The following is a 17,614-nucleotide window of genomic DNA, read 5'->3' on the forward strand; positions in this document are numbered from 1 at the left end:
TGCACTGGTGATTTGAGATTAGGCCAAGTAAGGAAATCTTTGGCATAGTAAATGCTGAACATACATTTCCTGTGCAAAACTGTGGAACCTGACCAAGCTGATAAGATCACTGCATATTTTATCATAATCATTAGGCTTCACAGTGACTTTCTCCATGGAAAGTGCTCTGAGAACCAATGAAACTACCTGTGGAGAAAGGTGACATTTCCCATCAGTAAAGGAGTATTGATCAGGCTCAGCGTTTTTAGTGCCTAATGGGCTTACACTACCTTTGTGCTGGAGTCTTTCCATTTGCTTCCACTGTCCATGCTTTCACCCTTGCTGCTGCTCAGCTCAAATACAGCTCTGCTAACAGGCAGAAGTCACATATCTGACCCATACCTTTCTTGCTTCTTGTCTAGTCTCTTTTGGCAAATGGAAGGGGATGAGACCGGTTTGATGATGACTAAAAATAGGAGATAAGCCCCTGAGGAATCTCCTAGGCCTGTCTTCCAAGGATGCTGACACATGCCTTAATTTTGTAGGAAACTACACTTGGCTGCATCGTCCAAAAGGCTCTAACCATTGGCTATCACCCAAGATCCCAGGAATTTTCCAGAGAGCAGCCATGTTATTTCTGTTGTCCTGGACAAGTGTCATTGTTGGTAACTGCATCCTGCTAACCAAAATGTGCCTGACTGAGTGAAGATGACTGAGTGATGATGGTGGTATTCTTCTTCTCCAGTCTTACCCTGCCACGTCGTGTGAGTGCCTAGTCCAGCACTCCTCAAAAAGCATCGGCATTCTCCCAGAGCAAATGAGCCCTTCCAGCCTTGACTTGTTCAAAAGATGCCTCGTAGGTCTTGTGAGTAATATACCCACACAAAGAGATCTTGGAAAATGTACGGATTCTGCAGGAACATAAATTTTGACTGAACAAGTGATGAATAAAATGCAGAGCAACATCCTTATATTTTGGGCAAAGAATATATAATCATTCAGTGATGTTTGTGAAACATGTCAGGCTCTGTCAGGAAGAAGGGTTAGAAATAAATGTGAGGTAGATACTTAATAATGCTATTTCATATCCATGCAATAATGAACTTTAATTATTTCTCTGGATTTCTTTCTTCTTTTATTGTAGCAGATGAGTCAAGCCCAGATGTGTAATGAAACTGATACTGGCATCACAGCATTTTTTTAGAGGTGGTTGAAAGAGTTCTACGGATCACCTGCCAAATCTTTTTTTTTTTTTTTTTTCTTTTTCCTGTGGGGTTTCCTTCATGCATTTCACTGGAATTTAATTCCCCCACATATGGCATGAGTGAATCACAGTGCAAGGAACTTTCATGATGGAAAAGATTTTGCAGACAAGCACTCTTCTTGCATCGCTTGTCCTACAATGAAGCCGAAGTCATCCTGACTGTACTCAATGCAGCATTGTGCCAAGAGAAACTGGTTGTGATGGTATGTAAGGAACTTCATGCATATCTTTGCATTCAGAATCTATGAAAGCTAATTTACAGCTTATCAGCAAACTTCTCACCAAATATTTGTGTCAGGGAATAAGGAGATCGACTTGTTTCCTGATGTGATGTTGGGGATTAACAAGGGATATCAAAAGATAAATTCAGAGCTGTTAAATGTAATGATGCTGGATAAACAGAAAGTCCTCACGTGGTGTACCTCACTCATTCATTGTTTACAACAGAGATTCTGGGGAAGGAACAGAGCAATGCAACACACTACTCCTTCCACAAAATCCCTTTCTCTCAATGCCTATCATGATTACATGACCTTCATGAAGAGGAATTCCTATGAGATGGACCCCTAACGAAATACTTCCAATACAAGTCTCCATTCCATCTTTTCTGCTCTGTAAGCAAGGACAATGACAACACAAGTCTACTGAAAGCAGCAAGATATGTTTCCTCAAATCCCCACACTGTGAAGACATCATGGCTCAGCTCCTCTACTCTTACAGACAGAAGCTTTCAACGTCACTGAAGGTACCTTCCCTTACCCAAAAGTAACTGATCTAACTTGTCACGTATACTCCTAATCCCATCCCAAGTATTGCAATGTTGAATGAACCCCAACCCATGAAACAAAGTCTGCAGGCTCTCTGCATGCCAAAAGTCCTTGGTTTTGACAGCCACTCAACCTTTTCCTCTTTCTACCCTCCTTCTGCCTTACCAATCTCCATTTCCTCAGAGCATCATGAAAAAGAAAACAAACCAGAAAACCCACAGTGTGGGTTACTCTGGGAACAGGTATCTTCTGTTTATAATGGGTGACATAATTGAATCTGCTAGACTCAGTAGTTGCTGCATGACCTACCCTCTCCATTCTACCTCTGCTTTTTCTGTAAAATGGGGACTGTGGTTTTCCTTCTTATAGGGTTGAAATACTTTAATTTGCAAAGTGCTTGAGACCTGCAGGGATATCTTGTAAAATTCAGCACTGGAGAGTTTTCCACTTCATCTCCTTCTATTTCACACCAAGTCTTAAATACAATCATCTGTTTATAAACAAACAAGCATAATAAAACATTTCCAAAAAACACCCCCAAGCCCTCAACCACATTACAACAGAATCACAGAATAGCTGAGGTTGGAAGGGACCTCTGGAGATCAAATTGTCCAAGCCCTCTCCTTGAAGCCTGGTCAACTACAGCAGGTCACTCAGGACATCAACCAGTTGGGTTTTGAACACTTCTTTGAACCTGTCTTTCTCTTTTGGTGGCTGCTAATTTATATTCTGTAATGTTTTCCAGACTCTTACAGCTGTGGGTAGGGGAAGCCGCACAAAGCAAGCTTACTGCTGGTGAGGTGTGAGATTCGAGAGACAGAAAGGGAGATTCAGGAAGGCAGAAGGGTGATTAAAGAGATTCTGTGTGAACTCGAGTCTCCACAGGCGGCTGATGCCTGGAGGCTTGGAGGCAACAAGCAATGTTAGGAGGGGAAACAGGTTTTACTGTGACTGATATCATTAAGCACAAAACAAAATGCATTTCAAAATGAGCAGGATTACTGTAGGACAAGAACACAAATGCTGTCCCACATGCAAAGGACGCATATTTGTAAGATGAGAAGTATGAGGGATAAAACACATTAAAAAAAAGAAAAAAAAGTGCATTTAACCAACTGAGCATTTTTGAAGTAAAATGTGGTTCCCTGTGGGAAAGAAAAAGAAGAAGAAAAAAAGAAAAAGAAAAAAAACTAGTAGGACCAAGCAGACTGCATTGATGGGCAGGGCCCACCTCTGGCAGGTGCCAGAGCTCTGGTGGTGGGACAGTAACTAAGCTGTAGGTCTGGGCAGCTCCTGGCCCTCCACAACTTCTCAGCAGGTGAACCAGCAGGAAGATGCGTCATGGCTCTACCCAAATACTCTCAGCTTTGCATTTGACACTGTTAAAATGTAAACTCGCTCTGGAAAGCATTTGCATTTCAACTCACCAGCATTTCCCAGCAACCAACCAAGCCTGTACCCTGTATCTTTATTTTTCTCAAAATTTAACCAAGTCCTCACTAGTGATGAGCCAGAGTATATCAATCAAGCTTTATAAATCTGTCCCTATAGATAAATCCCAGGGATGGTGATTACTTATCTCGTTGCATGTCTCCACCACCTAGTAAACAGGGGCTCTGCCCTCGATGGACTGGAGGTCAGCGTAAGACCTCCTATTCCACCCCACCTCCTTACAGATTTTATCCTCACCTCAATGACATTGCACAACAACAGACGTCTATGGTTCATCAAGCCTTCTCCTCCACCTGAGCACTATAAAACAAGACTCCTGTATCCAATTAAGAAGTTAATCATATGCCAGCAGATGGCACTCCAGAGTGTGCAGCATCCACCGCTTTCCCAGCACTGTCCTCAGCATCGTTTGGAAAAGTGCTTTCTGCGCACGGCTCCTCAGTGGTGCTTTAATCATGCTTGAATATAGGGGTCATCGAAGCAGAGCGCACAACAGGGCCATCAAACTTCCCAGTCCTCAGCTTCAAGAAGAGGCCAGCGTGTCATGCTGCACACAAAGCCAAATTCCTACTCCCTTCCCTTAAATCACCTAACCAATTACGAGCTGCTGGGCACACGGAGGGAGAAAACACCTCCCTCACCAGAAATCAGTTGTGCTTGGAAGGAGATGCTTTGATTACTTATTTTTGTTTGTTTTGTTAGAGCAATTGTCTGTCTTTCTCAGCATGCCACCATTCAGTCCTTTTTGCAAAACTACTCCCATACAGGGAAAAAAAAACAGAAAGAAGGAAAAAAAAAAAAGTGGGGGGGGGAAAGAAATAGAAATCCCTCCCAAAGTAAGGAGCTCTACAGACTGACAGCTTCAGCAGTATCAAGTGGAATATTTAGTTTAGCAAGGGTAGGAACCATCTTGATAGTTTAATTTCACTTAGCCTTTCCAGCCTGAACAGCAGTTGAAAATAATATTGAAGCTATTCATTTTAACCAAGGTGGGGATAAAAATTACAATAACAGAGCCAGGGCTTACACACATTGGAAGCAAGATCTGCAGCATTTGCCCGTGGAAAACTGGGTTCGCGGGAAAGGAAAAAGCATTTTTTTGCCCTCTAACCCATCGCATGAATATGGAAAACATTGTGTAATTTTTTTCTTCCATCATGGAAAGTATTGCATGTGTGTATGATCTCTGAATGACCCACGTGGGAAAGCAAACCTCTCTTTGCCCAAACCGTCCCAACTCCCTTCGAGCACCTGGAGAAGGTGAAGATGAGAGCTCAGTCTGAGCATGGAGAGACGAGTGATGAGAGAGAGGCCTCAGTTTATGTAGGGAAATGCCCTCTTGCTTCAAACCTGTTTGACGCAAGGTGAGCCAGAGCAATCTCTTAAACCTAAAGAAATTACAGGTCCACTTCTGCTACACATGCATCTTTTCAAATCAGAGAGAGAGTTATAAGGGAGAACCATAGTCTGTGTTTATCTGCGTGCACATTTATTCTATTTATTACGCAGACCATTGCTATCAGCTTAAAAATAACTGTTTGTAACACCATCAGCAGCACATCCCTTATCTCACAGATCCCAGTGTACCTCATGAAGAAACTAGATATAAATACCTTCTCTGATATATGTCCAACTTTGTGGTTGAACTCCAAAGGTATTTGAGCAATACTGGGTCATCGTAGGAACTGAAGATAAAACTCTCCAACAAAGCGAAACAAAACAAAAAATCAGTGGCAGCTTAACTTGGCAAAATAATGAAAAACTGGGTTACAGCTTTCAGCGGGGCACTAGAACTAGGTAACCAAACAGAGTCCAAATTATAAACCCATCCTGTGTGTCCTTGCATTGCAGGAATCACTGTGATCCACCGTAAAGTCGGAGACATCAAGTCTGTTTTGCTGTGCCAGGGGGACTTGTTGGTAGGTGCATCAGCTGGAGCAGCACACGGCATGTCAAGGATGATATACAGTATGGCAGGCACAACAGTGGGCTCCAACCAACCAACTATTATTACATGGTGCCCACACTTAGGACTGAAGGGGTTAAATATCTTCGAATTATATGGTAGAAATAGCATCTATTCCTGAGACCCTGAAAATACATCAGATGGAGCCTGGAAAGGTCACTAAAGATTGCTTTTATCATCACCCTAGTAACGCAAGTGTTAACCTATTCTTAAATAATTTTTTCAGGGGAAAATACCATTGTCATTCACCTTTAATCATGTGATAAATGTAGCCATCAAAGAGGGTTTAGAAGAATACAATTTCCTTCCTTTCAATAATCCATCTCCACAGGGGGTTTAAAATGTATTAAATAATGCTGCATTCAGTTTGGCATGAGGTGACACACTCGGTAAGATTTCCCATTTGTTTCTCCGGTTCCTGCACGATCTTAGCCGGGGCAAAAGTCAATTTAAAGCATTGCAATGCAATTTCTGCAAGGTGGGGATGAGGGGGAGGGTTAGATGCAGTCATATAAAACATGAGCCTCCACATCGCGCTGGCAGAAACCCCTTCCACTTGCAGTGGGCAAAGCTACCTGCTTGCTACACCACCAGGCTCCTGCAAATTGAATACAGAAACAAAAAACAAAAACAAAAAACCCTGTAGCGGAGTGAACAAAATCCAAGCAAGCAGACCGATGTGGAGGTTAATGTTTTATTATAATCCTACTGCCATCAAGTTCACACTTTTCCTAGAGACCCAGCCTAAGTCCATCAGCTCCAGCATCTTGGCTGGCATTTCTTTCACCATGCTGCAGTGCGTGTCCAACAGCACGGGCTAAGATGACCCTCGCTGAAGAGGGTCCCATCTTGAAGGCTGCAGCGATCACCTCCATGAATGCACCTGATTTGGCCTGAAAGAACACATCAGTATTTGCAATTTCCCTTAAATGTAGCAGCTGGAATGAGAAAGGAGCAGCGCAGCTATCCAGCGAGCTATCACAAGCAACCGGAAAAAATATTTACAGAGCTGTCACCGGCTATGGAGAAATAATAATGTGGGTATCGGCTGAGCAACGTTATCTGAGGTAGCCCCTGGCCACCAGATTTGCTCTCTCCAAATGCAAACCTGCGCTGCCAAGGCGCGTTCATGCCACCGGCGCCGGGCGTGGGAAGCGGCCCCAGGGTGTGGGGACGGCAAGGGCTTCCCGAGCGCAGCGGCACTCGATCCGGATGGAGGTCCCTGTCCTTCCTTCGGCTGGCGAGGCGGCTCCAGCAGCGACTCGGGGCCGGTGGGGAGGAGGGTGGGAGCAGCACGCCAGCGAGCTTCGCTGCGGAGGAGGCTTCGTACAAAAGGATCCCTTCCTCTGCCTTCATCCTCTGCCCACAGATAAATAAATAAATAAATGAACTCAGTCCTTTCTCACTCAAAAAGAAAAAAAAGGAGAGGAAAAAAAAAACACGAAAAAACAAACAGCCAGAAAACCCAGCTAATGAATACAAAATCCTTCACCCGGGTGCTGATAAAGGCAGCTGCAGTTTCTAGCTAAATCAGCAGGTGCCGGCAAGCTAAGCGGGCTTATCCCATCGTGGGAGCTTGACAGGGGACCGCGAAGGAAAATCTGCGGTGATGAAGTTGTTTGGGCAGTTGCGGAAAGGGCAGGAGTAGGCGGGGGGGGTTTGGTTGGCTCCCTGGGGGTTGCTTTTTCCTTACTTTCCGCCTCTTATAGAATAAGGGGCTACGCATATAGAAAGCTCTTCACAAACGACCTCCTGTAAAGATGCACTGGGATTTGGGTCTTTCTTCACAGCAAAGATGGTACTTTGGGCCATTCAAGAATAAATTCCACATCCCTTGGGAATACAGCTGCTAACTGAACAAAATCAGGCATGATTATATTCCAATCCACTTATTAAATCTCTGTATCAGAATCTATTTCCTTACCTCCAAATAGGCAGGAAGGGCAGGAAAGAAAAAAAAAAAAAAACAGATTGTCTTAGAAAGATTGCTTTAATGACTGCCTTCAAAGCCAAACAAAACAAAACAGAAAACCCACACATGAAGTTAAGAAAAAATAGCCATGCCATTTAAACGCTCCGTTTTGACAGGCCCACGAACAGAGGAGTGGGTTGATTAAAATATGGCTCTAAATGGATGTGCACTTATTTAAATGAAAGTTGACATTACTGAAATAATGCACTTTTCCATTGAAGCCGTTACACTCTAAATGACCTTGAAAAGACATAGTGATTACTACTATACATGCAAGATATATTATGGCCAAAGCTAAGTCTTGATTACCTAAGATATACCAGTCAGACTGGAACATTAAGAACTGGAGTGAGTGGTAAGATAAGATGCTAGAGTCAATAAGATGAATGAGTAAATAAAAAGCTCTGCTTGTCAGGGAAAAAGTCTTATTCTGAGGGCGAGAAATTAAATTTTACATTTCAGAAAAATGCAGACCGTAACCTCTCTAAAAAGCTGAAGCCATCTTCAAACCAAACTTTGGACTTCCAGAGTGAAGAGCACCTACTGCAGTAAAAAGCCACTGGTGTTTATCAGTCAAAAAAGTCTGTTGGCATTTGCTTAGCCCGCGAGTTCCTGGGGGTGGCATAATCCAAAAGATGTATTCATACACAACAGGGACCCTGTCCTCGAGCAAGGGCTCCAACTACTACAAGAGCTACTATAATCCGAGTAAAAATTGAAACCGAGTAGAGACCACGAGTAGCCAGAGTCATCACGCTCACACATATATGCAGATTATGCAGATGATATTGCCAAGAGATTATTCGCCTTTAAAGATGAGGATTAGTTCTTGCTGCCCAAAATGGGAATTATACTCTATGCACATAAAAAGAACAACTTCGAAAACACAGGAAAAATGATAGAAATGATGCTTCCTGTGAGAAGGAAGTCCATTTAAAGCATGAATAAATTGATGCAGTCAGGAGAAAGAAGCTTGTATATGTAAATAGAGGTTTATTACCCATTTTTATGCTTCTAAGAAAACATAATTTACTGACCCTTGAGAGAAGGGTCAAGTAGGCAAATGGAAGAAGAAACAAAGACATATCTTTTGTCAAGTGCCATGTTCCAGAGTAGTAATTATCTTCCCCTCTCTCTGTGGGAGACAGGAAATGAAGGGGGGTGCCATTACACTACAAGAATTACTGTAATTTTAATTTCTAAAAATTGCCAAGAAAGTTTCCTCTTAGAAAAAAAAAAAGCCTGTCTAGATTTTTGGAATTGTTTAAAACTCATTCCTCAGCTAAAACAGAGTTTTGCTTTCCCCTCTTACTTTGGGGGAATTTGGGGGAACTGGCCACAACATTAATAAGAAGGTCCATCCTTCTCCTCATTAACTGAAAGAGTAAAGGGCTAAGTGTGGTCACTGAGGATCCAGGAAGGATCAAGGTGGCCTGAAGACGTCACAGATGCAGTAAAGATGCAGTAAAGATGCCCAGACTGGGCTACCCTTATTAGGTGGCTCAACTGGTCTTCTGGATCCTTAGGAGCCCTCAGCTTTTCCAGCCAGTCTGATGTTGGGTTTAAGATCACCTGAACTTACTCAATTGTGAGTGTAACAGCATATTCTTTTAATGGGAAGGAGATGACATTAGATGCACAATGCATAAAATAAAAATAGGATTCCTTATGCTTGAAGGGCTTATTAGCTATCTTATGTTGATTTTCTCCAGGCTATCATTTCTTTTAATATTATGGCTAATCTATACTGTGCTATTAAAATATTATCATGTAGTCATATTTTATGATACCCAACTGTTGCCCTACGGGATGGACACAGCCCAAGAGGACAACTTTGTCCAGGTGTCCAACCTTCCCTACCGCAGATTGCATCGTCCTGGGCCGGCTCCAAGTCACTGCTGCGGCTGCCGGGGAGAGGCGACGCCAGAAATACACCCTTTCCCAAACCCAACTCCATGCGTGGGAGGAGGATGGCTGCCTTGCACCGAGGTACATCCGCACAGGGGAAAAAAGCATGGTAATGTATGCATGTTCCAGTATTTGCCACAATTCACATTTAACAATGATCATTTAGACTAGTAAAAATACGTCTTGCAATATATACAGTAACACACACCCGCAGAGCTGAACCTTTCTGTCTACACAAAAATACACGTATGCAAACATATAGTTGATTAAGAATTTATATAACTTCAGGCTGCGAGGAATTTTGGATCAATGCCTTCATTTTGCCTTTATGAATAAATAAACCCAATTAAACATTACTTACAGCAAAACACAATGAGCGGGAGAGGAATTCTCCTGAAGTTTCACTTCTCAATTTTTACTTATTATTTGGTACTAGGGAATTAATTACTTCCCAAAACAAACATATTAAAACTGTGTTATCAAATGTCTTACATCTCCCACCCCCCAATACAAGAGAAGAATTTAGGTACATGCATATAGGAAAACTAGTAGTCTTCAAATCTGCTATAATTAGCTGTAATAAATTGAAAAATAAATAAAACAAAACAAAGCCCTGCATTCAAGCAGCATTTGAATCAAGACTGTATGTGCACCAAAGCCAAGTAGTTCACCGTGCAGTCTTACAACACCCATAAATCAGGTGCCCTGAACATATGTAGTATTTTGCATTACTGTATAGGGTGTTAACTTTAATGCCTTAATATATGTGCAGTGTGGTCCAGTTACGGTTGTTGGGGGAACTATAATTTTGAATGTCCTGACCAATCTGCAGCTGGAAAAATAATAATAAAAAGAAGTACAGAAAAAAAAAAAACCAAACATACCACATTCCCTCCAGCAAGGGTTTATACATTTCTCTCTTTTTATACTTGAAGGAAGAAGACAAGAAGACAAATGGTAGCTTGAAGGTGCTAACGCATAGGAACCAGTCCAGATGGATGGGAATTTACCATCCTGCTTTCCAAGGAGTTTGCATGAAACCGTACGGGTCGCCAGCCTGAGCCAGTGTCACAGGGAACTGCATGAAAACTCACGTGATCCATGCTCAAGCCTCACCTCGCAAGGCCAGGCACATGCAAATGGTTGCACCAGCTGATTTCTGAGCCAGAAGCACCTTACCAAGGACATATCACAACCCCCCTTAGTTTTCATAATGCACCAAAGCCGAACACCGACACTTACTTCTAAGTGGAAGGTGCAAGGAAAAACCATCTCTAGCTGAGCCAATTTAACCCAATCTCTCCTACTGCTGCCTGAGCCAGACCAAATTGTTACTACTACAGTCTCCAAATGAGCAGGATTCTTGCCCATTTTAAGGCAGATGGGTTTGCTTCTGTCTTGGTCTTCTTCCATCCTCCCCTTCCATCCACCCCCACCACCAGTGGCACCCAGGATTTAAGTACTTATCCCTACATCTTGCCTCCTTTCTTGATTAAAACTCTGTTCTTTCCCGGAGAAGGCATTTTTTTGGAGACCTCAACAATTTTCAGTGTATGAAGAAAGCTCATCACGCATGCCCATTCAGGCTTATTCCAGGTGTGGGGATGCACAACAGCTATGCACTAATTAGCCCTCTTCATCCTCTTAGCACTGGTCAATGGCCACATTTATGGCATACCAACGGCCACACAACTACGCGCTCGTCCTGGTCACACCAGAGCTGCTGCCACCTCTGCAATCCACCCTACTGACAAACTGCCATCTCACAAAGTTGGTTAAAAATGCAAGAAGCAGTGCAATATACATGCCATAAAAAACAAATCACAGCTCGTTAGCTGGGTTGCTTTTCTAACGAAGGGAGAAAACCCACCCAAGTAGTTTCAGCCTTCCCAGATGGGGTGGGTTGCCCTTTAGAGATCCCTCATCTCCCTGCTAATTGCAGAAGGAGCACAGATGACTTGTTTCAAGACTCTCCCGGATTTTAGATGAGCAGGATGCACAAAAGAACCCCCCACATCTCTAAGCTCAACCATCAAAATCAATAAATGCTTGATTTCAGTGGGATTTGGCTAAGATTCAAGAATATGCCATTCGTGACCATACGAATATCCACATCCAACACTGATCACCAGCTTGTGGGTGAAAATAAGCTATAAGATTGCCACGAATGCATAACTGAAAAGCAACATTTGTGCACAATCACTCCAAGGTGCCAATGGGACCACTTGACAAGGTTAGAAGAATACATTAGCACTTTGGCACACAAAGGCCTTAGGTTCATCGACCTAAAATTAACTAAGTGACAAGGTCTGATGAAGAATCATAGCTGTCTGAAGCCCATCTAATATTAAAGCTCTGGTCCATTGATTTGCCCTAACTATAGGGTCTTCCATAACTTCATTCCAGTTCATTCCACCCTTCCTTACCAAGAAGCATGAATGTGACAAGGAAACAATTTTTCCTACATACAAGTCAAAGAGGATTTAGTAAACCAGGTGGCATGACAAGTGAGAGAATGAAGATTCATTGGGAAAGCAGCAAATCTGCCAACTGCCCCTCACAAGAAAATGCACTGTTATCATGGATAATCATGGAAATTAAGCATAAAGTTCTGGTTTTCGGTGGTGTGATATCAGCTGAAAATACCTAACAGCTGTTTTGCATGTAGGATTTGAAAGACAAACCTAATCTCTGGTGGACTCATACTACAGCTAATTGCTCTCTTGGCATCAAATCTCTCATTAAAATCTGTGGAGATTTCGTATAAACACACACACTCATATACATATACGTGCACATTTTATGTGTGTGTACACACATCTATGTGATACATGGATACACCTCCCCTGCTACTTTTTATCATGTTGTATATGTACACAGACACATACTCATTTAATCATATTTTATAAATATATATAAACACACTCATGTATGCACATATCCATTTAAATACAGGCATATAATGTATATACCCAAATTTTATATAGTATTTATTAACAAAGTTCCTAAAATGGATAAAAAGAGAAAAATAACAACTCTTTAGCTTATGCATATAATTGTTAACTACTGTGTAATGTAGATGAAGGATGTTTAATAGATCATCCCTCTTAAAGCAGAGGACAGATTTGATAAAAAAGATTTCTCTTAGGCTATGAGCGTAGCTCCCCAGGAGGGGATGCAAAGACTGTTCTTTGGTACGTTCCCAAATAGACAAAATACGAGGACATGCACACCATGAAAAGCAGTCCCGTGGGAACGGAAAATGAAGAGCATAATCAAATAGGTCTTTTTCCCTGGATTCTGTGTCTTCTGCCGCCAAAAGTGTCATGCACTATTATTTGAAAGACAAAGCCACCCCACCAACTTCAGCATGCAACATATTCTTCGACATTATTAGGGAGGTTTGATGATAGCCCTTTTTTAGCAACGCACTTTGTTATACACACAGACGCGCAGAACTTACCTGTTTGCTACTTCTCTGCCCAGTAGGAAGCAAAGCTTTGGATTTCTCTGCTATTTTCTGCCAAAAGAAAAAAGAAGGAAAACGGCTGAGAAAACAGTCCAAATATTTAGGGAAAAAGTCATAAGAAGTTATTTCTTCTCCTTTTAAAGAAAAGAACATTTTAAAAGCTCTATTATTTGGAAGAAAAGGAGTATAACCGCATTGAAAAGTTTGGTCTTGCAGGAATTAAAACTCTACAAAGCTTCCCGAATGACAAGGTTATCAAAACTGAAACATGCATTTAAGAAATGACAGCTAGGATGTGGATAAGTAGCAATTTACCACTCAGATTGGTTTCCTGACGCAACGGGGCATTCACAAAATGCAGTGGCTAATTTTGGCACTTCTGTACTGATGACGGTTAAAAAAAAAACCCTTAAAACATGTACAATTCAGATGGATTGTACAGGAGCTTAAAAAAGGTGTGTATATGTGGGGGTGGAGTGCTTTACCTGGAGCCTTCCAAATTCTCATTTAACGAGAAAAAACCATTTCATTTAAGCCCCCACACTTGGGCTTTGGAACAGAGCAGCAAAGAATTAAAAATAAGAGATGACTCTACAGATAGTGCAATGCTATTATATAATATACATGCTGTTGAAATGTAATTCTTTTCTTTTTTTTTTTAACCATAGCCAGCAAGTGTTGGGAAATCAAGCAGAACAGAATGGTGCTGATAACCTATAGGGTGAACGTTGCCAGCCAAATTTCATTACAGCTGCATAATCCCAGTGTTTTCTTCCCGCAGGTTGCACACGAGTCAAACTCACTGGAGTAGTGTAAGAAAGCAACCAGAGCCTGCCCAGCTTGTATTTGCATGGGATTAGATTAATCCTGATGTTATGTTCAAACAAACCTGACAAACGTAGGCAACACGGCACGAGAGAGAAGCAGTTTGACATTTGTAAATTTAAATCATTCCTATAGTGTTTAAAAGAAAAGCAAATCTGCTCATCAGCAGTGTCTCCCCAGGGCGAAGTGGGTGAAGAAGAAAAAGAAAGAGTTGGAGTTGAGGTTTTGTTTTTTTTATTAAAGAGCTTGTCCTCAGTGATAGTTCCAACCCATGAGATGAGTTTGGAAACCTTATGGCAAGGCCATATACCATAGCAGAGCCATACGGTGGGTTAAACTTTTAAGTTTAATAGCAGCGTTGGCTGCACATTTCCTGTAAACAGAGAAGACGGGGGGAAACTGTGCAATTGCTCCCCCATCTCTCCAGAAAGTGGAGACACATCAAACTGATGTCATGGCCATGCCACAGGTACCTCCAAATGTCCACCAGACCCGCAGCCAGCAAATGCACTATTTTTTCCCCCTCCTGCTGCTGAATTATTCTATGCATGTGTGTGCATATTCCAGTGTAATTATACACAGCTTGACTGAGGATAATATAAGAAAAGAGGGAAGGACTACATTTGGGAAGCTCTGTGGAGATGGTCCACACTCCTGGGAACTCCATTTGCTCCCACTCAACACGTTCCCAAATTGACACACTAAAGCATGAAAGCGGGAGAGCTCCTCACCTTCTGCACAGCCCCGTATCGCTGGATGGCATCGGACAGCTGGTTCTTCAACCTGTCCAGCTGAAGTCTCTCTTGCTGTATTGGAAAGACAACAGTGAATAAGGCCGTGTTAGCAGGTCTGTAGGGACAAGTCAAGCAGTAGATTCTGTTTGTCTGTGACCAGGGGTAACAGTCCTCGTGGGACACACCAAATAAACAATGTGGGCACAACTGGTATTTAAAAAAAAAAAAACAATATCACTGGGGCTACCAGGATGCCACGAGATTTTATTTGTCAAGGCAGAACAAGATGCTTTGCACTTTCAGGCAAAAACAATTCCAAAAATACCATCCCAGGTATTCAGTGTAACATTCAAGTCATGACTACAGTGTGGTTTACCACCTAAGCTGGACACTTTCCTTGGCAGGGATATACAGGGGGACATTTTGCAGTCCTGCCCACCTCATGAAAGGGGTCTCACTCCAATACTGGTTCCTAAAGGTTTGTGCAACACAAGCAAATAAAGACCTTGCAGTCATCAACAGAACAGAATTGTTATAGCGTGGCATCCTGCTTCTACTCAATAAACACCAGGCTTGTACTACCAGCATTTAAAGGGTATGATAATCCTTGAAGACCCTCCTATCAAAAGTCCTTTATTTAGATGATGCCACATGATGGAGTTCATCATCTCATTTGATGGTAATGGGTGGTTAACTGAACTCAAGAGGTTGAAGCCCATTACATCACCCACAAAAATATTCATTCTCACTGGCAAAGGGGTTGCAGCAGTTGTTATCAGAACCCAACTGATCTGTATTTTTTCCAAAGCATGTACCCAAAATAGCAAGCCTTCCTCTATGGAGCTGACTCCAGCAAGATACCGATGTACGTTCAATCCAACTCATATTTAATGAGGATACACTAAAAATATCCACCAACTCCTGCAGGCCCTGCAGAGCCCCACACTCTTGTGACAACCCCCCATTAGGAAGGTTGAGTTCTCTCCAGTACATGCTCCATTACGGAGAGAAAATGTTTATTGTATTTATAGCAAGTAAAGGATAATTAGTGCAGCAGTAGCCCCACCAATGCATGCAATAACTAATAGAAACTAATAAAGGCAGAAGTATTATGATTACACTTTCCCTATAGCAATAAACTTGATTCTATTTCTAACTTTTCTTGAGCACGGAGGGCCAATCCAGCCATCCTCCTTTGGTAATTGATACACTGTCAGTGTGGCACAACAGACCAATGCAGCACGGATCTGATGTTTCCGTATGGGAAAGTCCAAAACAGAAAGCAACTAAGAGGTAGAATACGATGTGTGGCTGGATCCTCCAGTCATTAAACTAGGAGACAGAGGATTGAATGAAAGTTCAGTGGTTTCACATCTATCTCCAGGGGACCTTTTTTGCTTGTAGCAAAGCTATTAAAAAGTTCTCTAGTAAGAGCTTTCAGATGCGTCACCCTGTTGATTATTTGGGGTAAGCAATGTTTCAACCCTAAACTGACATGAGACATCTGGACATCTGGATTTCATCTCTCCTTCTGAACAGGACACTATCAGGTATTATAATGCCAACCAACAAAACGTCACAACCGAAAGGCAGTGCTGAGCAAAAGCGAGATCCACCACAATCATTTAAGGATCCCAGCTTTGTAATAGCCTGACTATGTCACTACTTTATGCCAAAATCATTTTTTGTTGCATTATTTCCACTAATGGCTCAGACTGGAATCTGATTTCCATCTCTTTCTCAATCCCCGCATTATTCCAATCAGTGGGATTTTTATCAGGGGTCTCAGTGGGAGCAGAATCAGTTCTTACATGTTACAACTAAACGGACATTTTAAACTAGTGTGTTCTCAGAAGAAACACTCCAGTCGAGCCTGTACATAACTATCCAGCATGCCACAAAATCACTGCTTTTAGATGAAGGGACCAAGCCCAAACTGTGAAGTATGTCAGGCCAGCATCTAGGAAACAGAAATTCCCTTGGAGCTCCCACCTCCTGGATTGCAGACTTCAAGCGCGTAGGAGCTCAGATGTCTACGTTTACAGAGGGGAATGAGCTGAGAGGAAGTGAGCATTACTCTAAAAATCAAGGAAGCAAACAAAACTCAGTGAATCTATGCTAAAGCAACTACTCCAAAAGGTTAAGTAATTTTAAAGCAATTTCAGCTGTTTCAGACAACTGCTTAAGAATAAAAAATGTATATTTATAAAGGATGGGATAAGCCTCTCTGATTTATAATGGTAGTGTTTAAATATAGAAGAATATCCCAGTCTTACAGTTCTTTATCCAAAGATTTAAAACCATTTTTAGAATACGGCAAGTGTCATTAGTCCCATTCTACAGATAAAGGTCTATAAACTTTATGTTTGTTACTCATGTGGAATAAGACAAGACTGCTTCCTTGGAGAGCTGATCTAATGGTCCAACACTCATCCTATCAAAAACTGGGATCCAGATGGGTCTCTCTAAGCCCTCTGAGGTTAGTTTGAAAGGAAGTCCTAATATAACTGTGTTACTTTACATCAGTCTCCTGCCTTGTGCCACACTGGTCCACTTACATCAGTACCTTTATCCTGAAATACTATCACTTTGCCCAGTTGGACATCCTGACTCCAACAGTTCTGGCAGCACCTGAAGCTTCAGGGGAAGTCAGAGAAACTCCCACAGTGCACCTTGCTGGCTGTGCATTACTGCTAGAAAATAAGGAAAAAAACCCTTTTTTTTCTGCATGTGCATGCAGAGCAGTACACAGAATAATGGATCAGAAAGGACTGACTATAAAGCTCTAAATTAATGGAAGCCTTTCCATGCTGTGAGAAATTTTATGGGAGGAAAATTTGGAATGCTACCCAGATCCCCAAGAGGGACTGACAGACCCAGCAGCTGATACCCACCAGAACCATTTATTCTATATACGGGAGAAGGGTGACGGGCTTTATATCAAAATTTGTAGGCTTAATTATTTAAGCTGCACACTGTTAGAAAAGTTAAAAAAATAAAATCGGTTAAATTAATTGACCAGGGAGCAGAAAAAGTTATTATGTGATGCCTATAGAGAGCTTTAAGTTTATACCTCATATTACCATAATTGTTTGTGTGCCTATTTCCTTCATCTCTTAAATATATTCTCTTTAACTTAGCTTTTTTTCTCTCCATGACAGTAAAAGCAATTCTGCTGACAGTTCCCACCGGACACCACATGGCTTCAAGGGCTAATAATGACATCTGCGTGTGGTGTTATAATTGGTTTTAACATGACCTTGCCTGATTCTCCTTTA

General features: G+C 41.9%; 1 protein-coding gene across 11 annotated transcripts in view; it reads right to left on the reverse strand.

Moving 5' to 3' along the window:
- The window catches only part of TSNARE1 (t-SNARE domain containing 1), a 474,003-nt gene that overhangs the window by 237,750 nt on the left and 218,639 nt on the right, over positions 1-17,614 (reverse strand). For all 11 annotated transcript variants that reach the window (XM_064507932.1, XM_064507929.1, XM_064507934.1 and 8 more), the window contains 2 exons: positions 14,334-14,408; positions 12,772-12,828 (listed from right to left, as the gene is read on the reverse strand). In XM_064507932.1, the coding sequence (XP_064364002.1) occupies positions 12,772-12,828; positions 14,334-14,408 (132 nt within the window). The remainder of the gene's footprint in view (positions 1-12,771; positions 12,829-14,333; positions 14,409-17,614) is intronic.

Source organism: Dromaius novaehollandiae, chromosome 2, assembly GCF_036370855.1.
Source record: "Dromaius novaehollandiae isolate bDroNov1 chromosome 2, bDroNov1.hap1, whole genome shotgun sequence".
Lineage (NCBI taxonomy): Eukaryota > Metazoa > Chordata > Aves > Casuariiformes > Dromaiidae > Dromaius > Dromaius novaehollandiae.